Below are 24,339 nucleotides of genomic sequence, written 5' to 3'. Positions count from 1 at the left end.
TTTGGTTATTTCTGAGATATATATTTAAAAAAAATAACTATAATTATGACTTACAACATTATATCAGAACATATAAGATCTATAGAAATTTCATGTAATGTCTGAAGCATTTATATTAACATATTTCAATACAAATAACCCAATGAGAGTTCAGTATTAGTTGTTTTTTGTTTGTTTATACTGCAGGTTCTAATTAGTCATCAGTTTTACACACATCAGTGTACACATGTCAATCCCAATCGCCTAATTCAGTACACCACCATCCCCACCCCACCACAGTTTTCCCCATTGGTGTCCATACGTTTTTTCTCTACATTTGTGTCTCAAATTCTGCCCTGCAAACTGGTTCATCTGTACCATTTTTCTAGGTTCCACATACATGCGTTAATATATGATATTTGTTTTTCTCCTTCTGACTTATTTCACTCTGTATGACAGTCTCTAGATCCATCCATGTCTCAACAAATGACTCAATTTCGTTCCTTTTTATGGCTGAGTAATACTCCATTGTATATACGTACCATATCTTCTTCATCCATTCATCCCTCGATGGACATTTAGGTTGCTTCCATGTCCTGGCTATTATAAATAGTGCTGCAATGAACACTGGGGTGCATGTGTCTTTTTGAATTATGATTTTCTCTGGGTATATGCCCAGGAGTGGGATTGCTGAGTCATATGGTAATTCTATTTTTAGGTTTTTAAGGAACCTCCATACTGTTCTCCATAGTGGCTGTATCAATTTACATTCCCACCAACAGTGCAAGAGGGTTCCCTTTTCTCCACACCCTCTCCAGCATTTGTTGTTTGTAGATTTTCTGATGATGCCCATTCTAACTGGTGTCAGGTGATACCTCATTGTAGTTTTGATTTGCATTTCTCTAATAATTAGTGATGTTGAGCAGCTTTTCATGTGCTTCTTGGCCATCTGTATGTCTTCTTTGGAGAAATATCTATTTAGGTCTTCTGCCCATTTTTGGATTGGGTTGTTTGCTTCTTTAATATTGAGCTGCATGAGCTGTTTATATATTTTGGAGATTAATCCTTTGTCTGTTGATTCATTTGCAAATATTTTCTCCCATTCTGAGGGTTGTATATTCGTCTTGTCTATGGTTTCCTTTGCTGTGCAAAAGCTTTGAAGTTTCATTAGGTCCCATTTGTTTATTTTTGCTTTTATTTCCATTACTCTAGGAGGTGGATCAAAAAAGATCTTGCTGTGATTTATGTCAAAGAGTGTTCTTCCTATGTTTTCCTCTAAGAGTTTTATAGTGTCCAGTCTTACATTTAGGTCATGAATCCATTTTGAATTTATTTTTGTGTATGGTGTTAGGGAGTGTTCTAATTTCATTCTTTTACATGTAGCTGTCCAGTTTTCCCAGCACCACTTACTGAAGAGACTCTCTTTTCTCCATTGTATATCTTTGCCTCCTCTGTCATAGATTAGTTGACCATAGGTGCGTGGGTTTATCTCTGGGCTTTCTATCTTGTTCCATTGATCTATGTTTCTGTTTCTGTGCCAGTACCATATTGTCTAGATTACTGTAGCTTTGTAGTATAGTCTGAAGTCAGGGAGTCTGATTTCTCCAGCTCTGTTTTTTTCCCTCAGACTGCTTTGGCTATTCGGGGTCTTTTGTGTCTCCATACAAATTTTCAGATGATTTGCTCTAGTTCCGTAAAAAATGTCATTGGTAATTGGATAGGGATTGCATTGAATCTGTAAATTGCTTTGGGTAGTATATTCATTTTCACAATATTGAATCTTCCAATACAAGAACATGGTATATCTCTCCATCTGTTGGTATCATCTTTAATTTCTTTCAGCAGTGTCTTATAGTTTTCTGCATACAGATCTTTTGTTTCCCTAGGTAGGTTTATACCTAGGTATTTTATTATTTTTGTTGCAATGGTAAATGGGAGTGTTTCCATAATTTCTCTTTCAGATTTTTCATCATTAGTGTATAGGAATGCAAGAGATTTCTGTGCATTGATTTCGTATCCTGCAAATATACCAAATTCATTCTTTAGCTCTATTACTTTTCTGGTGGCATTTTTAGGATTCTCTATGTATAGTATCATGTCATCTGCAAGCAGTGACAGTTTTACTTCTTCTTTTCCAATTTGTATTCCTTTTATTTGTTTTTCTTCTCTGATTGCCGTGGCTAGGACTTCCAAAACTATGTTGAACAATAGTGGTGACAGTGGACATCCTTGTTTCGTTCCTGCTCTTAGAGGAAATGCTTTCAGGTTTTCACCATTGAGAATGATGTTTGCTGTGGGTTTGTCGTATATGGCCTTTATTATGTTGAGGTAGGTTCCCTCTATGCCCACTTTCTGGAGAGTTTTTATCATAAATGGGTGTTGATTTTTGTCAAAAGCTTTTTCTGCATCTATTGAGATGATCATATAGTTTTTATTCTTCAATTTGTCAATATGGTGTATCACATTGATTGATTTGTATATATTGAAGAATCCTTGCATCCCTGCGATAAATCCCACTTGATTATGGTGTATGATCCTTTTAATGTGTTGTTGGATTCTGTTTGCTAGTATTTGTTGAGGAGTTTTGCATCTATATTCATCAGTGATATTGGTCTGTAATTTTCTTTTTTTGTAGTATCTTTGTCTGGTTTTGGTATCAGAGTGATGGTGGCCTCATAGAATGAGTTTGGGAGTGTTCCTTCCTCTCCAGTTTTTTGGAAGAGTTTGAGAAGGATGGGTGTTAGCTCTTCTCTAAATGTTTGATAGAATTCACCTGTGAAGCCATCTGATCCTGGACTTTTGTTTGTTGGAAGATTTTTAATCACAGTCTCAACTTCACTACTTGTGATTCGTCTGTTCATATTTTCTTTTTCTTCCAGGTTCAGTCTTGGAAGGTTATACCTTTCTAAGAATTTCTTCCAGGCTGTCCATTTATTGGCATACAGTTGCTTGTAAGTAGTCTCTTAGGATGCTTTGTATTTCTGGCGTGTCTGTTGTAACTTCTCCTTTTTCATTTCTAATTTTATTCATTTGAGTCCTCTCCCTCTTTTTCTTGATGAGTCTGGATAATGGTTTATCAATTTTGTGTATCTTCTCAAAGAACTAGCTTTTATTTTTATTGATCTTTGCTATTGTTTTCTTTGTTTCTACTTCATTTATTTCTGCTCTGATCTTTATGATTTATTTCCTTCTGCTAACTTTGAGTTTTGTTTGTTCTTCTTTCTCTAGTTCCTGTAGGTGTAAGGTTAGATTGTTTACTTGAGATTTTTCTTGTTTCTTGATGTAGGCTTGTATAGCTATAAACTTCTCTCTTAGAACTGCTTTTGCTGCATCCCATAGGTTTTGGATTGCTGTGTTTTCATTGACATTTCTCTCTAGGTATTTTTTGATTTCTTCAGTGATCTCTTGGTTATTTAGTAACGTATTGTTTAGCCTCCATGTATTTGTTTGTTTTACGTTTTTTCCCCTGTAATTCATTTCTAATCTCACAGCGTGTGGTCAGAAAAGATACTTGATATGATTTCAATTTTCTTAAATTTACTGAGGCTTGATGTGTGACACAAGATGTGATCTATCCTGGAGAATGTTCCGTGTGCAGTTGAGAAGAAAGTGTAATCTGCTGTTTTTGGATGGAACGTCCAATAAATATCAATTAAATCTATCTGGTCTGTTGTGTCATTTAAAGCTTCTGTTTCCTTATTTATTTTCATTTTGGATGATCTGTTCATTGGTGTAAGTGAGGTGTTAAAGTCCCCCACTATTATTGTGTTACTGTCGATTTCCTCTTTTATAGCTGTTAGCAGTTGCCTTATGTATTGAGGCGCTCCTATGTTGTGTGCATACATATTTATACTTGTTATATCTTCTTCTTGGATTGATCCCTTGATCATTATGTAGTGTCATTCCTTGTCTCTTGTAACGTTCTATATTTTAAAGTCTATTTTATCTGTTATGAGTATTGCTACTCGAGCTTTCTTTTGATTTCCATTTGCATGGAATATCTTTTTCTATCCCCTCACTTTCAGTCTGTATGTGTCCCTAGGTCTGAAGTGGGTCTCTTGCAGACAGCATATATATGGGTCTTCTTTTTGTATCCATTCAGCAAGCATGTGTCTTTTGGTTGGAGCATTTAATCCATTCATGTTTAAGGTAATTATTGATATGTAAGTTCCCATGACCGTTTTCTTAATTGTTTTGGGTTGTTCTTATAGATCTTTTTCATCTCTTGTGTTTCCCACTTAGAGAAGTTCCTTTAGCATTTGTTGTAGAGCTGGTTTGGTGGTGCTGAATTCTCTTAGCCTTTGCTTTTCTGTAAAGCTTTTGACTTCTCCATCAAATCTGAATGAGATCCTTGCTGGGTAGAGTAATCTTGGTTGTAGATTCTTCCCTTTCATCACTTTATGTATGTCATTCCACTCCCTTTTGGCTTGTAGAGTTTCTCCTGAGAAATCAGCTGTTAACCTTACGGGAGTTCCCTTGTATGTTATTTGTCATTTTTCCCTTGCTGCTTTCAATAATTTTTCTTTGTCTTCAATTATTGTCAATTTGATTACTATGTGTCTTGGCGTATTTCTCCTTGGGTTTATCCTGTATGGGACTCGCTGTGCTTCCTGGACTTGGGTGGCTATTTCCTTTCCCATGTTAGGGAAGTTTTCAACTGTAATCTCTGCAAATATTTTCTCTGGTCCTTTCTCTCTCTCTTCTCCTTCTGGGACTCCTATAATGTGAATGTTGTTGCATTTAATGTTGTTCCAGAGGTCTCTTAGGCTCTCTTCATTCCTTTTCATTCTTTTTTCTTTATTCTGTTCCGCAGCAGTGAATTCCACCTTTCTGTCTTCCAGGTCACTTCTCCGTTCTTCTGCCCCAGTTATTCTGCTATTGATTCCTTCTAGGGTAGTTTTCATTTCAGTTATTGTATTGTTCATCTCTGTTTGTTTGTTCTTTAATTCTTCTAGGTCTTTGTTAAACATTTCTTGCATCTTCTCGATCTTTGCCTCCATTCTTTTTCCGAGGTGCTGGATCATCTTCACTATCATTATTCTGAATTCTCTTTCTGGAAGGTTGCCTATCTCCACTTCATTTAGTTGTTTTTCTGGGGTTGTATCTTGTTACTTCATCTGGTACATAGCCCTCTGCCTTTTCAGCTTGTCTATCTTACAGTGAATGTGGGTTTTGTTCCTCAGGCTGCAGGATTATAGTTCTTCTTGCTTCTGCTGTCTGCCCTCTGGTGGATGAGGCTATCTAACAGGCTTGATGGGAGGGACTGGTGGTGGGTGGAGCTGACTGTTGCTCTGGTGGGCAGAGCTCAGTAAAACTTTAATCCACTTGACTGTTGATGGGTGGGGCTTGGTTCCCTCCCTGTTGGTTGCTTGGCCTGAGGCAACCCAACACTGGAGTCTACCGGGACTCTTTGATGGGGCTAATGACAGATTCCGGGAGGGCACATGCCAGGTAGTACTTCCGAGAACTTCTGCTGTCAGTGTCCTTGTCCCCATGGTGAGCCACAGCCACCTCCCCGCCTCTGCAGGAGACCCTCCAACACTAGCTGGTAGGTCTGGTTCTGTCTCCCCTGGGGTCACTGCTCTTTGCCCTGGGTCCCGATGCGCACACTACTTTGTGTGTGCCCTCCAAGGTCGGAGTCTGTGTTTCCCCCAGTCCTGTCAAAGTCCTGCAATCAATTCCCACTAGGCTTCAAAGTCTGATTCTCTAGGAATTCTTCCTCCCGTTGCCGGACCCCCAGGTTGGGAAGCCTGACGTGGGGCTCAGAACCTTCACTCCATTGGGTGGATTTCTGTGGTATACGTGTTCTCCAGTCTGTGAGTCACCCACCCAGCAGTTATGGGATTTGATTTTACTGTGATTGTGCCCCTTCCACCGTCTCATTGTGGCTTCTCCTTTGTCTTTGGATGTAGGGTATCTTTTCTGGTGAGTTCCAGTGTCTTCCTTTCGATGATTGTCCAGTAACTAGTTGTGATTCTGGTGTTCTTGCAAGAGGGAGTGAGAGCACATCCTTCTACTCCGCCATCTTTTTGAGTTTATTTTTTCAACACTCCTGTTTGTATTGACTCATTAGACTCAAAGGACACCAAAATTCTAGCCCAGTGGCCCTCCTAGCATTTTGGTGTTTTGCAGAAACACGAGGGGAGCAAAAAGTTTCATTCACATGCAGTGTGCTTCTACATTCTAGACCTGAAAGACGTAATTTTCAGACTGTAGTCAGCTGTGTGTTCATTTGCATATTTGGTGTCAAAGACTAGTTCTGATTACAATATGTTCCTTACAAAAATTCATTTAGTTAAAATTCCTGGACCCCCCTGGTCATTCTCTGGCTTACCACCTTGTTTATTTCCTTCATGGCACTTGTGATGGCTTTTGTGATGTTCTGTTTTTTAAAATTTCTTCTTGTTTGCTCCTCCCATTAATACTGTAAATTCTGAGTGATCACATATTTTACTCAGTGTTCAGCACAGTGTCTAAAACAGGAAGTGTGTAATCGATATGTTTCGAATGAATATATCCAAAGTTGAGCTATCTGTCTGACCAGCTTTCTCTGAGATACTAAATGTAATGATCCAGCATGTCTGCAGATTTATAATCATCTTATGGAACGAGGTGTGTTGAAATGGCAGCAAACACTGGTTCTGAGCTTTAAGATATACCAGGTGCTGTTCAAAGTACTTCACAAGTAGTATTATTCCCATTTTACAGATGAGAAAACTGATTTGAACCTACCCTGTCTCCAGGGTCCCGCCACTCAACTACTACGTGTACGGGTTACTGAAATGAAAGCCGTCACTCACTTTTTCAGGTTATAAAAAGCAGGGTTTAGTACATAATACAATAGAATATTTTTCAGCCATGAAAAGGAATGAAGTACGGATTCATGCCACAACTTGGATAGACCGTGAAAACATTATGCTAAGTGAAAGAAGCCAGACATAAAAGGTCATATATTATTGTGTGATTCCATTTATATTAAATATCCAGAATAGGGAAATTCTTAGAGACAGAGCAGATTAGTGGTTGCCAGGGGTTAGAGGGAGAATGAGGGATAACTCTCAATGGGATACAAGGTTTCTTTTTGGGGTGATGAACATATTTGGGAACTTGGTTGCACAACATTGAGTGTACTAATAGCCACTGATTATTCACTTTGAAACGGTTAATTTTATATTATGTGAATTTCATGTTTATTTTAAAAAAAAAAAGAACAGGATTTAATGCTTGGCACTCACCAACTTTCACTGTTCCACCTTGAGGCTTTTCCACGAACAGGGTGGACAGCTGATTGTTGGCAGTCTGCTTATCCTGGTCCTCCCCTGATGGTGATTCGCCAACAGACCATTCTAATGAGCAGAAAGGAGGAAAAGGATCATTCCAGGGCCAGGTTCTTCTTGGGCAGACTTACCTGGGTTTGTTGTTCTTGTCAATGCTGAAGCTTCTCTTTGTCTAATTAACCTGGATAAATATAACATCTTTCTTTCTATCCACCTACCCGACAGCCATCAGTAGAGAGTGACAGATTCCCATTCTTACAGGGATATCTCTTCCACGATGGGATCAAGGAACATTTTCTAATTCCTAGAAATAGCAAAACTTTTCAGGAAGGTTGTTACTCTTTCCTAGCAGACAAGTTTCCTTTGTTTCCCAATCCTGCCTGTCCCTTGATAAATAATGGTGGGCAGCTATGAAAGCAGTATTCTCATTGTTTTTCCAGGTGACTGGCTATAACGTCATGTCTATACAACATCTGAGTTGGAAAAGACTAAAGGGATGGATCAGTTTGCAGCTCAAGTGGGAAAGGTCAGACAAACAAGCCTGGCCTTGAATTTCTAGATGTCTCACTGTTGTATGACTAGATAATTCTATTTGGGTTGTATAGATGTGGCCATAGTTTGACAAGTAACAGATCACGACCTGCAGGCACAGATTTCAAGAATTCTAGGAGCGTCTTGAAAGGGAAGAAAAAAGCTAGAAAAACAGAAAGAAAAATAAACTCTTTGAGGCTTTCCCATGAAGACAGACAAGCTGAAAATGAAGTTTATTTTGCATTTTCTAGTTTTCACTCCAGGTGCTTAGAAGGTATTAATCAGCAGTCAACTCCAATGAAGAGGGTAGGAGAGAGAACGGTAGAAAGTTCCCCTGTCTCTGAGAACTGAATGAAGAGAAGTTCCGTTTTAGCCACTTAATAACTGGAAGAAAAATGCGTGGGTTGCCAACTCTCAACCTGTTAATGTTCCTTGAAAAGGAGGAAATGCAGATTTAGTTATTCTAGTTCCCGTGTATCAATCATGCTTAGTATTCCTATTCATAGGCCATCATTTTCACAATGAAGTTAGGCAATGTAGTCACATGATTACACAATTTAAAAAATTACCCAAATTGATGTGAAAATTTTATGTTGTGTGTAACTGTAATATTCATAGTAATAGCAAATAGTGGCCATTAATGTTTGGAACAAGAGGACAAGGATTTTTTTTTGTTTTGTTCATTTCTATATCTGCGTCTGCAAAAATGCCTGGCCCGTAAGACTCCCATAGCAGGATAATAGTAGGCCCTCAAACAAATTTGTTGAATGAACAAAGGAACGAATAAATAAATAACCATCCAGAATTGTGGCTCCATGCAGAATTTGGAGGTGTTCTTTCAACTGTATGTAAATTTCCATAAAAATATGAATTATTATCTAACGTTGATACATCCCAGGAATGGCGATTTTAAAAGTCTCTTCATCTCTGTGTATTTGCCAAATGTTAAAAATGATAGTGATAATGAAACAAATGAACCTGTGGTATACGTGACTAGATTCCTGAATTTGTGTGTGTGTGTGTGTGTGTGTGTGTGTGTGTGTGTGTGTGTGTCATGCAAAACTAATTGTTTCTCAATGCATTAGTTTTCTAGTCAGAGGAATGTAATAAGAGATTGCTATAAAAGCTACAAACTGAATAAAACCAAGATTAGAATCAAATACAGCTTCAAGAAATGAGGTCATTAGTGATTACTATATTAGGATGGGGTCGGGACGCCTTGCTTCTGGCGTGTGCTCACCTGAATCTTTTCTTTCCAGGGCCCGACTACCCGAACCTGAAAGGAAAGCGTGATTTGGATGATACAAGGGGTAGGAGGAGAAAATGGAGTGCTGACTTCAACCTTCTCGGATCCCCCAAATCCTGTCTCTTTTCATGATGGGGAGAAAAAAAGCTAGAAGTTGGCTTGGATGGAAAATCAGTAGGGCTTTAATTTTGAAAACGTGTATAAAAAGTATGTGTTTTATTTAAAAAATAATAATAAAATTTTAAAAAATCCAAATATCTAAAGAACAGGGGAAAAGAGTATATAGCCAGAAATGAAAGACATTTTTGCCCCTAAAATTTATACCCAAGAGTTACTACTTTTATTTATTTCACAAAGAACCTAGGGGCAGGACAGGAATAAAGACACAAAGAAAGCCTCTTTTTAAAAAGTTTCTCATGTTAAAAAAAAGAAATTGCCATTAAAGCCAACATTTTCCCTCTTCGGCAAGACCTGAGTCCCCTGCTCTGAGCGTTGTCTCATCGAGGTGCCCTGTCGGTTCATTATCTTTACTGTCAATTAGTAATAAATTACAAAGTGGGGAAAGGGGTTGGAATCATCCTAACCTGGAGGCAGGGCACCAGGCGGGGAGGCTTCCTCTTCATCTGAAATAAGAAAGAGGAATAAAAAGTTAAGGAGAAAAGACCTTCATCCCGAGTATCCTGAGAAAAGAGAAATCTGCAAAAGAAGAAGAGAAACTACACAAAACACTTAACTGATGACTAAGCCTTAGAAGACTTTCCACCTGAAAGACTAGACTTCAGGATTTAAGGCAAAAGAGAAAAATAAACAAATAAAAGGGTGAGAGAGTTGGGTAATCCCAATGAAAGTAGCTTTAAAAATGGTACTCTATGCAAACGTTTTATATAATTGTAAGCTAGGAAAAAAATGAATGCTAAAAATCTAACCCTGATGACATCAGCAGTGGAGGTGGTTTTCGAGTTCTTATTTTGTAGCCAAAGTCACTGACAGCATAATTCATATACCACATTCATCTGGACACAGACATGAAAGCATATGTTTTTATATAATTTGAAAACTCAATACCCCCAGAAAACCTTATAATTAATTCCCCTTCTATATTTAGGTAACAAAAGTCAACATTAACTAGTATAAATCAATTTGTCATACTTACTAAGTTCACCAATAATTATTATAGGGACTTTATCTGTTTTTTCCCAAGATTATATTGGTGTTGGCCAATATAATTTGAAAAACATTTACCAATCTGTAAAATATTTACAAATATTTTATATATGTGTAAAATATTTACCCATTTGTAAAATTCAAAAGATGCCTTGTAGTGTTTGTGCAAAGACACTGAATATTCCCTTTTCTAAAATGTCTAAATTTCAAAGTGTCTTACATTGTAGATGCTTAAATAGGTATTTGGTGTTATCTGAACCTCTGCCTCTTCCCTCTCAAAGCATGAAGACTAGTGTTAGTGTAAATAATAATAATCTTTGTATTTAAAATATTAGAATAATTACGGGTTTCAAAATGTGAACTTAAATGACTATATAAAATAGGATACAGAAAACAAATGCACATGACTGTTAATTAAAAAGTGTTTTAAAAATTTCTGACAAGAGGTAAAAGGGCACAGGCATAACCTATTAGTATATTTACAACATATGTTATTTACTAGTCTGAAATTTCTTAAACTGTCAACCAGAGATATGTTTTGTTACTTTTTAACAAAATAACTAATGTAATATATAGAGAACCTTAATGTCATATCTTCAGAACCCAAGAGGCGATTCACTGGATACTGTGGGATTCGGGATTCTTCAGAGGAAGCTTTCTGTGGTCAAAGAAGCTTGCAAAACGCTAGGCTAAATAAAGTTAAATGCTTGTGTTTTATTGTATTGTTTGTGGGCTTTTACCGAAGGATATCTCAAAGCCATCAGTGTGCTCATGTGTGTTGGCACTGGGGATGGAGATAAGAAATGATACACTATTAACATTTCCCAAACTTAGTTCACATTTGAATCCTTTTCTCCTGGAATGTCCATTAACTTTCCACAAAATCTTGCATTTGGGGAAGTATAGGTATTTCTGAGCTCTTAGGGGAATTCTGTATTTCAGAAGACTGCTAAACAATTAAAATTTTACATAACCAAAAATAAAATACCTTGCAATTTTTCTATTTTATTTGCCGTACATTTAACTCAGTATGTAGTATTTTATTCTTGACACCTATTTGAAGGCCTTTATTTACTAAACTATGTAAAGAATCTTGATCTAAAGTCCTGTAAAAATTCTTGAAAAGGAAGTTTTAAAACTCAACCACATCCTAGAAAGGAGCTTCCTTTGTTATATAGAAACTAGAAACTAGAACCATTTTTAGTCAGATGAGCACTTCATTTTATACAGGTTTGGTGGTTGTTTGCTTTGTTCACAGTGCCTAATAAACCCTTGAGTTAATTGTTTAGAATGCAAAATGATTGGGAAAAGAGTGTTCACACACGTTCATAAAACTAAAGTGAAAAGAGAAGCCATTTTTTAAGCAAACATTTGATGGGTGAGTAGTTTCAAAGTCCACTAAATGTTAAGACTATGTGGGGGACACACACAACTATTTTAGACTATTAAGACAACACATATGAAAGCAGTGCTTCAAAGTATCATAAAGGATACTCTAGATGATCCAACATTATTTCCAAACAGTAATTACTTCTCAGTGGGCAATATTTGAGTCATTGTACATGCATTTTCAAATTTACTGAAGTGCTAGAAAAACACAGTTGACGAGGGGCAACATTTATTGTTTCCCTTCTTTTAAATGTAGTTTTGGGAAGTTTCCTGGTGGCCTAGTGGTTAGGATTCTGGGCTTTCACTGCAGTGGCCTGGGTTCAATCCCTGGTCCGGGAACTGAGATCCTGCAAGCCGCATAGTACGCCCAAAATAAATAAATAAATACAAATTTTAAAAATAAATAGAAATAAAACAAAATGTTGATATTTAAATAAATACATAAATAAAGGTAGTTTTGGTCCTGGCATCCCCTTAGATTGGGAAATATAACTAAGATGTTGGGATTCTGACCCCAAATACCTGAAAAGTTGTCTGGTTGAATTTGGTTGAGTTGGTTAAGAATGAGAGGTTTAATTGTTCTTATTTACCATAGAAAAACAGGTTCTACTGCTAGGAGGGAAACTGAATATCCAAACCTTCTGGGTTATGCGTGATCCAACATCACATATATGAAAGGCATGGCATCATACAAAGAACATTTTCAAACAAAAAATAAAATATATGTCATATTTTCTTGTTTTCTATTTAAAAGTGACTACAGTGATGATGAAAACTTAAACGTCTATTTTTGGCTCTTTAGAATACAGCCTACATGACACCACGGACCGAAAGCGACAGACTTATCTTCCCTAGCTATGTAGAAGGGAAATTTACCAAAATGTGTCTTTAAGTCATGGGAAAATAGCATTTATAAAACCATAAAAATGATTCTTTCAACACAGAAGTTCCCAATGAAGAACACCTGGAAAGTAGGGAAAGAACTTGGTCTCATATTACAAGCCTGGAATTTTTGGGGGGTCCACAGAAGGAAATCTGGAATGTGAGGGAGAGAACGCCAGGGACAGTGGAACGTATACATTCCTATAAATCTCCAAGTTCTCTTGGGCATAAAATAACTTCTACCTATGGCTGACTTAAATCGCCTTTTTAAATCAATTTTTAAAGTATACATACTTGGGACAATTGTTGAGATTTTAGAATAAAAGCATATAAAATTAAAACGTACTGTAAACACACCTCAGTTAAATACTGATACAATACCTTGTTTGATGTAGACAAATTTATGAATTCCTCAAGCAGAGTAATCAGTTGTCGTAAATATTGGCGTATGTTACCAAAATAATAACAGCAACAAAAACAACCACATATAGAAGGCAATAACAAAAACAGCTAACATTAATTCAACATGTTGTGAGGCATTTGATTAATTTATCATATTTTCTGAATGAGAAGACACATGTCTCCTTGCTTTGGTGCTTCTGAAATCAGGATTCATCTTACCATAAATACGTTTATTTAATGAGTCTTTTTCTCCCCCAAATCTATTAAATCAATGTTCTATTTTATAATCGTTGTGTTTTAAAATCGTGAAGTACAGTGATATTAATTTTTAACAAAGTTCATTACAAAGAAATCATGTAGTTGGAATACACAGGTAAAGCAGAGACATTTTAGTAGATGGTTGATTGTCTGATACCTAAAGGTAAAATGGCACAAAAATATTTTAGCATGCTAGTAAGAAGCACCAAGATAAAGATACTGCAGATGTAAAGGGACCTAAATGAAGAAAAACCTTAATCATTCTTTTAATTAAAAAAAATCATAGCATGTAGGAGAAGTTCGCTGGAACTTCTGCTGATTCACTTCCTCATCTGACAACCACATTCATGCCAAAAGAATCTTCATCTCAAATTATGAGAACGTTAATACACACAGGGTTCATTCATGATAGTTTGTGGCAATGTTAGTGATGATGCCTGGGAAAAGAAAGTAAGTTTTTACTTCCATTGCAACAATTACCAAGGGCAGTAATTTTTCTGGAAGGAAAATAAAAAGAGGCAGTAACTATGCCAATTGGGCTTACCCAAAAATATACCGATTATAAACTGATAAATTACAAAATTAAAAATCAAAAATTGGGACTTCCCTGGTGGCACAGTGGTGAAGAATCCGCCTGCCAGTGCAGGGGACACGGGTTCGAGCCCTGGTCCTGGAAGATCCACATGCCATGGAGCAACTAAGCCCACGCAGCACAACTACAGAGCCTGCGCTCTAGAGCCCGCCAAGCCACAACTACTGAGCCTGCGCGCCTAGAGCCGGTGCTCCCCAACAAGAGAAGCCCCCGCTTGCCGCAACTAGAGAAAGCCCACACGCAGCAACAAAGACACAACGCGACCAAAAATTAAAAAATTAATTAATTAAAAAAAAGTCATCTTTAAAAATAAGTAAAAAATAAAATAAAAATCAAAATTTTGTATTAGAATTTAGGCATTAAAATGAGCGCTGATCTTCAAAGTATTCTCTGATTCTAATGCCGCTAGTTCACATGGAACCACTAGTAGGACCAGTTTTGAAACATCCCACAGGGCTAATTGTTAAGGCATAGAAGAGACTCAGTCTCATTATCCTGTGTTCACACATATGGTGTTGGTTGATCAAGAAAAAAGGTATGATCCCACTTGAGCACCCACATTATTCTCCACCCATGGCCCTCCATGACAATTGTCTGCTTCCAAAGCTGAAATGCACTGTCCTCTGCTGATAGTTGTTCTCCACTCTAAAGTCCCCTAAAGTTGGCTCTAGGAGGGCAGGACCCAGCACCCAGACCTGCCCCTGGCATTTAGCCAACACTCAGTGAATACTTGAGATGAATAAATGAACATTAGAATAGAAGGCAGATCTTTGGCTCCATTGAGGGTATAGAAAATTCTCTATACTTAGTTTTCCATTGAATTGCTACCTGTGATTATTCTGGAATAATTCTAAGCCACAGCAGCATTATTTTTTCAAGGACATTATCTCTCAGTATGATCACTCTGAAAGGGATTTGCATATCTAAATTCTCATGTTGCTGTTTGGTTAAACCCATTTCTTTATTGTCATCTCTGTCATTTCAACTCTAAGACAAAGTGGGCAGTATTAGAGAACAGGATACCTGGATGGACAAGTCCAGAGGCAAACAAGCAAATAAAAACAGCTGAGAAATCAGCTGTTTACCAGAAACTCTCAGTAAATGTGAAAAGTTGGCAAATCTAACCACAAACACTACGTGTAAGATTGATATCAGAACCAAACAACATTCTGCGGCTACAAAAAAATTTTCAGAACATTTCCAGCCTGTCACAGAATGATTCAGTCAATCTGGGAAAGATACTGAGGCTGCATGGCTATGAATGATGTTCTTAAAAGTGAGAGTCTTGGAGCTATTAATTGAATATATGTCAACTAATTCGATAGGGCACTAACTAAAGTGCTGAAAATGTTCTATCCAGCCGTGACCATTTTCAATAGCATTAATGAGCTGATCTTACAATATACAGCACTGGCATCCCATTCCAAACCTTATTGACTAAGAGTATGCATGGGATGTTCACCCTCCTGCCCAGCAAATGGAAATGAAAATCTATCTAGATTACCATTGTCTGTACGATGAGCCGCTAAGCCAGCATGGAAATTCAACTGATCATTCATTCTACAGGTATTTATTAGGAGATCACCAGATGCAGCTCTCTGCCAGCTGCTGGAAGAAATGAGATAAGGAGCCCAAAGAGTGTTAAGACACAGTGCCTGACCCTCACAAAGCTTACAACATGTTAGGAAAAGGAGTGAAACATTAATATGGGATTAAGTGAAGGAAAGGGTGATTTTATGACAGAAGCAATCAGTCCAAGAAAAAGCAGGAGGAAGAAAGGGAAGTGAAAGTGCGTTGGGATGCTCAGGGGAAAGATGCACAAAGGAGTGACACTTGACTTGAACGGTTCTGTAAATTTCATTTTTCTTTCTTCTTCTTCTTTTTTTTTTAATACATTAATTTTCTTTCAAAAAAACACACAATTAGATAGACTGAGGGTTGGGGGAGGGTGGAGGACAGGGATTCTAGTGTAAGCTGGAGGGCAGCTCTGTTAATCTTGTTTATGCTGATGCAAGAATTCTTTCTCAACCAGGGCTATTCATAATAGCAATGACGAGTGTGTCTACTTTTCACTTGGGTATTTTCTTTGAAACTTCCCTGTCCTTGATGAAAGTAAGTAATGGTTGAAGGGGATTGTATATTTAGAAATAACTTCCACCACCTACCTTCTTTATTTAGGGATGTCACTTTCTATCCTAAATTGATTTGCTTTCTAGGCACGTAGAGCAAATACATACGTGGCAGTTTATGTACCTGGGCACATGACTGCATGTGGCCATGACCTTGTTTCACTTCTGCAAATGTCAGGAGAAAAATGCTACTAATTTCAGGATGACTTTCTTGGTCATCTGACCTTGTTCTTTCATCATATCGTGTTCTGGTAAGGAAAAGGGTTTTTGTTGATTGGTAGACTGGTTGGTTGGTTGATTTTAACTTACAGAAAGCCATTGTCGCATTTAAGCATACAAATATAATATGATTTTCAGATTACGGGTCAGGCGCAGGCTTTGTTTAAACTTTTGACAGTTTGCCTTCTGGGATTACATCATCTGCTCTGTTGGTTGAGCCTTACAGCCTGGTCCAAGCACCTTTCCAAATTTGGAAACAGAGGTGTATGCCATCAGCCTTGTAAAGGAGAATGTTGTAATAAGTTCAGCCAGGATGTCCAAACCTCCTTGAACCCATCTCGTGGAAGGAGTTCTAGGAGTTTGCACTGTTTGCATTCCATATGCAAATAACCTTCAGACTGTGGCCCATGTGGCCAGGATTAGCATTCGTGTTACTATTCACGGAGCCACTGAAGGTCAAGGACAAAGTAAGTACACTAACACTATGTGTTCATTTATAAGAGTTGTAAATTCAAGTTAGCTGAGGAAAAGTGGTCCAATGTACTGAAAAAAAAAAAGTATTTTACTAATATATAGAAGACAAAAATATCATAGGAATTAGTTAATGAAATATGACATAGTAAGAACAAAGAGATACTTAACATGCTTTTGAGTGGTGTCCAGAAAAAAAGAGAAAGGTCTTATTGTAGTCAAGAAATAATGGGTTATTCCAGAATCTAAACTACGTTACTCAGTGCACAAATAAAAAATAAATTTTTTAAATGATGATACAAACATACAAAGCAAAATTGTCAGGTCTACCTCTGTGAAAACTTTCTTCTATAGAAGACTAATGCTCCTTTACTTAAGACAAATGGTCAGTAGTGACAATGACTTCCTCCATGGGGAGACAAAGGAATTAGTATTTCATGGATCCATGAAAAAGTGTATGATAAAGGTTATTCATTTTCTAAAACTGGACTACCTCCATATAAAGTGAAAATAGAATAATAGGACAGAAACAAATGTTTCCAATTCAATAAGGAATAACGTGACGTTTGCTTAAGATTATATTGTCCCTCTATATAAATCATTATATAAATCTCCATGAACACAAATGTTACAAAATGAGATGCTAGTTTTCAAAATTACTAGTGAAACCTGGAACCGTTTACACAGTAACATGAAAACATTAAATTAAAAAAAATCTGGGTAATTAAGATAATTTTCCAAATTGGTGTAATCCCAAGAAGACCAGACACCTCTTTTCCTTCACATGCACATGGGAACTTGGAAACTACAAATAAATTTGCTGGCATCTCAACAACTGCTTGTGCTATTTTTATCATTGTTGTTTTTCTTTTAAAAATGTAATGAAAACTGATCAAAGCACCATTCGTCATTATGCTGATTGGGTTATGCAGATAAGATGCAAAGGAAGAACCCTAATACACACTGATGAAAGATAATGCAGAGGAATTCTATGAGGCCTCCATGGCAATCATTACTGAGCTCTTTCTGCTTCTAACTTTGGTGAATTCAGCCTCACTTTCCCTCCCTCCAACTCACCTTTTGCTGGTGAAGTTCCGGCCTGCTTCTCTTTATTTGGTTCTGTGTGGAAAGTACAAACACATTTTTAAAAGTATCTTAAAGAAAGCATTTTATTGTGTGATGAGCAACAGGGTGGAGGTGGGGAGAGAGGAAATTAATAACAGAACAGAGCACAAATGATGCTATATCCTCCTTTATTATGCTACACGTGAATTACAAATTGGGGAATTATAATGTAGAGTCACGTTAAACTTAATAAAAGTAGTTAACAAATCTGATCATTTTGGGGAAAAGTATACATGGAAACACGTAACAGATTTTGTTAAAATAGCTTAGCTATGCTGGGAACCTATTATAACATGCTGGTATGGAAATAGTATAAAATATAGATCACTTCATTTTAGATCCCAACAAGGGACAACTTCTTTTTTTTTAACTCATTCTTTTTTTTTCATTTATTTATTTTTGGCTGCGTTGGGTCTTCATTGCTGCACACGGGCTTTTCTCTAGTTGCGGTGAGCGGGGGCTACTTTTCTTTGGGTGCGCAGCCTTCTCATTGCGGTGGCTTCTCTTGTTGCGGTGCGTGGGCTCTAGGTGCACGGGCTTCAGTAGTTGTGGCTCACTAGCTCTAGAGTGCAGGCTCAGCAGTTGTGGCGCACAGGCTTAGTTGCCCCGCGGCATGTGGGATCTTCCCGGACCGGGGCTCGAACCCGTGTGCCCTGCATTGGCAGGCAGATTCTTAACCACTGCGCCACCAGGGAAACCCTGACATCTGAATCTTAATGAATTAATATAGATAATTTTAGCAGACTTTGGAAGAAGACTTGTTTTAGGGACAGGAGGTCAGTATTGTATAATGAATATGAAACGTGGCGTAACAAGGGAAACTTTATAGTGGCCCAATGACAGCTGCTGCTCTGAAGAGCAGAAGGGAAAGGTTATGTCAGTAATGGCCTGCAGGGTCTCAGTGACCTCAGTGCTGGCAAAAAATAAATCTGTATGTGCAAGGAGAAAACACACCAAAGAAGTTCCTAAGAAGAATGTCACACATCTTACATGGGTTTGAAAGAAAACTAAACTGGAACTTGTCCCTGTTTGAACGAACATGGCACTGAGCCTGTTTCATTTATTTTAACACACAGCAGTACTCTTCTTTACTATGGAAGGATTTTGAGTGTGTGAATCTAGTATTCTTAGCTGGACGGAGGGGATTCCTCTGAGCAGTTAGATTTCTCAAACTGCCCTCCCGAAAATAATCTCTAAAGCAGAAGAGCGTCATATCCTCTTATAAATTTCCATGCAAAAATACCAGCAACTGAAGCCTTATTCAATTCCTGTTTTCACCCAGGCTGGACTGGTCTATGGTGACCTCCTAGCCCTTGGCTTCACACCACATTGTCAATTCAACTAACCTGCATTAAGTCACATACCGCCTTGTGAGGTTCTTACGGTGGTGTCTGATGTTTCAATATTGTGTTTGTATCTTACTTAATTGTTCTCTGTGCTGTATTTCATTTCCTACTGGGTTGTAAGCAAACTGAATACAGGGAAATATTTCCTACTTAGAATTCCTCGACTACATCTGGTAGAGTACGTTTGCATCTAGCTATCAATAAGTATTTGATAGGTAGCTCTGTATCCTTCTGAAGGGTTAGAGTAGAAGTGTACACATGGTAAATAGCCTGTGAATAATACTTGAATGGATGCCAGTTTCTCATCTTGTTTAGGAGGAAGAGTGACGAGAGAGGGCACTTTGGTGCCTTCGTGGAAAATGCATGTAATTTTGGTTGCCCCCACCCGGGGGGCTGAGCAGACAAATGGTTCTGGAGATTCCACTTGGGCTTGCCATTCTTTTTTTAAATTTCTGGCTGCATTGGGTCTTCATTGCTGCATGCAGGCTTTCTCTAGTTGCGGCGAGCAGGGGCTGCTCTTCGTGGCGGTGCATGGGCTTCTCATTGCGGTGGCTTCTCTTGTTGTGGAGCACAGGCTCTAGGCATGCAGGCTTCAGCAGGTGCATCACACGGGCTCAGTAGTTGTGGCATATGGACCCTAGAGCACATGGGCTTCAGTATTTGTGGCACGCGGGCTCAGTAGTTGTGGCATGTGGGCTCAGTAGTTGTGGCGCACGGGCTTAGTTGCTCCGCGGCACGTGGGATCTTCCTGGACCAGGGCTCAAACCGGTGTCCCCTGCATTGGCAGGCAGATTCTTAACCACTGCACCACCAGGGAAGTCCTGGGCTTGCCATTCTTCTAATCCTGTTCTCTTCCTTAGGTGTTGGTGGATATAAAAGCAGGCTTTACCTGTCGTGTTGCTGGGCACTACCTCTACCTGCCAAGGAGTTCACTGGAACTCTTTATTGCTTGCTTTTCTGTTGCCCCCTGCTGGACAACAGGGTACAAGGACTGGAGAAGTTGTCGCTGATGTTCAGCCTTGGAGGCCACCAAACCTTCCTGGAAACTCCCCTAGGAGGTGCTTGATGGTGACATAGTTCAAGTAAGGAAACGGCCGCTCATCTTCCAGGACTGAGGTAGGATCACCCCACTCTCACAAGAAAGATGTGGGCTTTGTTTGCCTTTAGTTATGTATGAAAAATCACCGTGAATCCTTCAGCCCCTTGGAGACTCAGCCTCCACAATGCTAAAGCATGGGCGTAACAACAACTTTGGCATAACTTCAAAGGTCTTATAAGTATATGACGTGCCATCCAAGTCAGATTAACATAAGAAAGTTATATAAACACAAGGTATGGTTATTATTACAAACCTATAAGAACTGTGGTCATCCAACTTCTCCATGGGAGTTGGGTTAAAGTTCACAGCCTCAATGGAGGCCAACTCGTGCTGGGATGGATGTTCCGTATTTGCGGCCCAAACATATAAGGCCATGTTTTTACTCACCTTCCCGGGGTGGAGCTGGTGCTGGGGCCAGCACTTCATTTTCTGGAAATGTAAAGAGTAATGGAAGTGTTAGTCTCATTTATCCTGAGAAAAGATATTTTCCACAGCCCCAGGCTCTGTTCATCTCCAGGCAGCCATCTTCTCTGGACTGGCGAGAAGAAAAGCATCAACTCAAGACACGCTGCCTTTTGGTGTATGGTGTGAGGTGAGGATCTAAATGTGGTTTGAAGATATGTGGACTTCCAGGAGGGGCAGAGTTTAGTGACGGACAGAGCGCAGGTAAAATGGGCGTGCAGACGTCCTTCCACTTAGTTATCCCCTCCGGCAGCAGGCGGGGCATTTAATACATTGAGCCTGTTTCCCTTCTCTGGAAAAATGGACACAACACCTATCTCATATGCATAGGGTTGCTGTGAGGACGAAATGAGACACAGCGAGTACCAAGCACGTCCCTTAGAGCCTAAGGTGCTCTGTAAATGAGACCCCACTTTCCCCAGAGTGCAAGGACAGTGCAGCATCTCTGACACCATCCTGCCCTCATGAGACATACTTTCTGAATGACGATGAGACCAAAGTCCTCTGGCTTTGCAGCGTTTCCTTTTATTACAAAGCAAATCACTGTTCAGAACCACTATGCTGTTCTGTGAAACAGAATCAACTCCCTTCACAGTCACAGTCATTTCTGGAAGTTTGTATGCCTGGAGCAGATTTTCGCCTACACTTATGCAAAGGTTTCATAGCTCTGGTTTTGAGGTTTTTATCCTAGGCTTTGGATATCCAGGATTATAGAGCAGTCTGGTGGTAAAGTGTGTTAAAGAAACTTTTTTTAAAGAATATACTATGTCCAAGTAGCTAAAGGCATATCCTATGACCAACGGGCATAGAAGTTCCGCTGCTGAATCCCCATGGATGCCCAGAACAGGGACTTAGTGATGGGTATGTGAGCCAGCTGCTACTACTCCAGGGCAGGAAGAGGCAGTTATTCAAGGTGATCTTTTTTTTTTTTTTTTTTTTGGTGGTACGCAGACCTCTCACCATTGTGGCCTCTCCCGCCGCGGAGCACAGGCTCTGGACGTGCAGGCTCAGTGGCCATGGCTCACGGGCCCAGCCGCTCCGCGGCATGTGGGATCCTCCCGGACCGGGGCACGAACCCGTGTCCCCTGTATCGGCAGGCAAACTCTCAACCACTGCGCCACCAGGGAAGCCCTGAAGGTGATCTTTTTAAAAATATTTTCTGTTTGATAAGTAAATAACAAAGAAAAGTTTTTGTAGTATAGACACACTGCGGGATCCCAGGAGTTTTATCTTTGTCCAGATCTAGGATTTTCCACATTTTTTCCACAAGTGGCTCTTTCCAAGCAAAGAGGACAATACCTCACAACAAGTAGTTTGGCCTGAGAGTGGTCACTGCGCAGGCCAAGTGCCCCGCTTTAGTCTAGGCAGGCTGGGAGGAGACAGAAGCAGGAGTAGCCTGCACTGCAGCAGCAATCAGGGGAGGAGTGATGCAGGGCTGCCAGGAAACGGCAATGTCTTCTTTCATCACTAAATTTTTGTGCTGGGTACAAATTCCAATTTATTGTAAAAATACATGATCACCGTATTTTCACTCAGATGATCATAAACAAGTATTTACGATTTACTAATGGGGGGGGAATCTAACCAAAGGAGAAAAGATGTATCACCTAACAGACAGGCAGAAGATAATGTGGTCAATGTGATGTGGTTTGAAGATACGGTGATAGCACGAGTGTCCCGGACATGGCACACCAGAAACACTTTCGTTTCTTTGCCACGTCATGAAAGGATCTTTCCTGCCAGTGTCAACCAGGAGACGAAACCCTCTGTCAAAGCATTTTATTTTCAGAGATTTGAGTGCAGCAATGGAAATCTCATACTGAGCTCTTGGCTTTGGGTGAGCTGGGGCTACACACAGGTATCAGAACACCGAGAGCAAGGAGCCTATTTCTTTGACACTCTATCTTTTGGACTTGGCCATTGTCATCCAATGTCCATGGACATCTTCCTGGTTCCCTTTAAGACAAGTTTCTCTGCCTTCCAGTCTCTTTTCCCACAGCTGCAGGTTTACTTATGCCACCACTGTGTTTCATCCTGTTATTCTACCCAAGAGAGTCCCTGTTACCTACTAGGTTAGGTCCACACTCTCCAGGTTAAGGGTCAAAGCCATTGTTGACAGGTACCTCCTGCCTCTCCCTCTTCTTAGTGACCCCAGTGGCTCCTGTTCTAGCGTTGGTTTCTCTGTTCACCTTCTGACCTTCCTGCCACTGAGAAGAGTGGTGATCTTCTCCCCAACAGACCTTCTGTTTTTCCTCTACATGTGATTGTGTCAGACAGATCTAGGTTCAAATCCTGACACTACGCCTTACGAGTTGTGTAACTGGGAACAACTCCTTAATCTCTGTCAATCTTGGTGTCCTCATCTGTGAAATAAGGATAACAAGATAAATGACCTCTTAGGGTGCTAATCCTATGTAAAATGCATAGCACAGTTCCTGGCGTGTAGGATAGAGCTCTATAATTTACAGCAATAACTATTACCATTATGAGTCTTTGGCAATCTTGGTCTGTCTTTTTGACATTTCTCTTAAGACTCTCAGAGCTGATTATTCCATTCTGTTCCCGTCCTTTATCCTGGAGTCATTCTGGGCCACCTCATGATACACTATTTATTTCCTAATTATTTTAAAAGTATTTTCCAGTTGTCTCCATATATTTGTGTTTCTCGTCCCAACTAAACAAAAACACAGATCTTTCATTCCTTTCCTGTCTCCCTGGTACTTCCTCTCACTGCTGAAACCATATTAAACGCAAAATGAATTGATAGAAAAGAATTACGAAGGGTTTCTTTGGTGTCTGTGTGTGAGCTACCAAATTGGCTATTCTTCCCCAGCATCTTTGGAAACAAAGGCTCATTTTGTAAGGGAAGCTGAAGTTGCTTAAAATCCTGTTTGGGGAAAAAAAGGCCACGGGTGAATTCTAATCAAATGAAGAAAAGAGGACCTTGCTGGACACGGAAACTGTAAAAGTGCCCTGAATGTGAATTCTTCATTTCCATGGTGTCTATAGCCCTAGTGTTCTGTGTAACAAATCAGACCAAAATGAGAAGTTAAAGGGCTTAGTTCCACTTCCAGCAAATCCGCAGAACATCCATCGTTAACAGCCAACTGTATCAGACAGTCAGAACTACAGAAACACGATAGGGTATTAATGCTGCTACACTTTCAGGAGAGCTGCGACAAATACAAGTAGGCAAATGCCTGCCTGCCTGGTGAAGAGGCAGAGCCACAACTTCTCCTGCTTAAAATCATAGAATCCCCATTATTTGACAGCCAGTGAAGGAATAAATAAATAACAACCGTGTATGGGCACGCACGACCTAGTGTGTATTAGTTCTTACAATCCTTACGACGCTATGCAGTCAGTACTAACACTATCCCCACTTTGCAGATGGGAACTGAGGCCCTGTGGGGTCCCACCGCCCATGAAGGGTGGAACCAGGTCGCTTAGAGTCAGCACCTGGCCTCTGCAGGTTGGGGCTGCATTTCCCTTCTCAGCTGCTCACCCTTGTGGAGGCAGAAGTGGGCTGATGGGCTTTTCAGAGATTTTCCTGCATTTTTTCCCTGCTGAATCGATCGGTCTGATTGTCATGGCCACAGAGTCTCATTTGGAGGTTACCCTATGGAATGAGGTGTGGAATATGCCTCAATTTCCTCATCTGTGTAATAGAAATAATAGCAAAGCCTATCTCAAGGTTTGCTGGCAGGAATGAAGGAGTTCCTGCAGGGGCAGGGAATGTGGTAAATGTCATATGTGCTTTCTCTCTCT

The 24,339-nt window shown here is 39.5% G+C and overlaps 1 protein-coding gene and 1 long non-coding RNA gene across 2 annotated transcripts in view; one reads left to right on the top strand and one right to left on the bottom strand.

Moving 5' to 3' along the window:
* The window catches only part of MYBPC1 (myosin binding protein C1), a 95,842-nt gene that overhangs the window by 57,912 nt on the left and 13,591 nt on the right, over window positions 1–24,339 (bottom strand). The window contains exons 2-6 of the mRNA XM_060025468.1: window positions 20,497–20,538; window positions 17,617–17,658; window positions 9,618–9,656; window positions 9,028–9,063; window positions 7,215–7,325 (exon numbers count right to left, since the gene is read on the bottom strand). Of these exons, the coding sequence (XP_059881451.1) occupies window positions 7,215–7,325; window positions 9,028–9,063; window positions 9,618–9,656; window positions 17,617–17,658; window positions 20,497–20,538 (270 nt within the window). The remainder of the gene's footprint in view (window positions 1–7,214; window positions 7,326–9,027; window positions 9,064–9,617; window positions 9,657–17,616; window positions 17,659–20,496; window positions 20,539–24,339) is intronic.
* On the top strand, window positions 5,354–11,166 carry LOC132433986 (uncharacterized). Its single transcript, XR_009521244.1, has 3 exons — window positions 5,354–5,527; window positions 7,697–7,782; window positions 9,047–11,166. It is a non-coding gene; the product is annotated as an uncharacterized lncRNA (long non-coding RNA).

The sequence above is a fragment of the Delphinus delphis genome, chromosome 11 (assembly GCF_949987515.2).
Source record: "Delphinus delphis chromosome 11, mDelDel1.2, whole genome shotgun sequence".
Lineage (NCBI taxonomy): Eukaryota > Metazoa > Chordata > Mammalia > Artiodactyla > Delphinidae > Delphinus > Delphinus delphis.
This window is presented reverse-complemented; position numbering and strand designations above follow the sequence as displayed.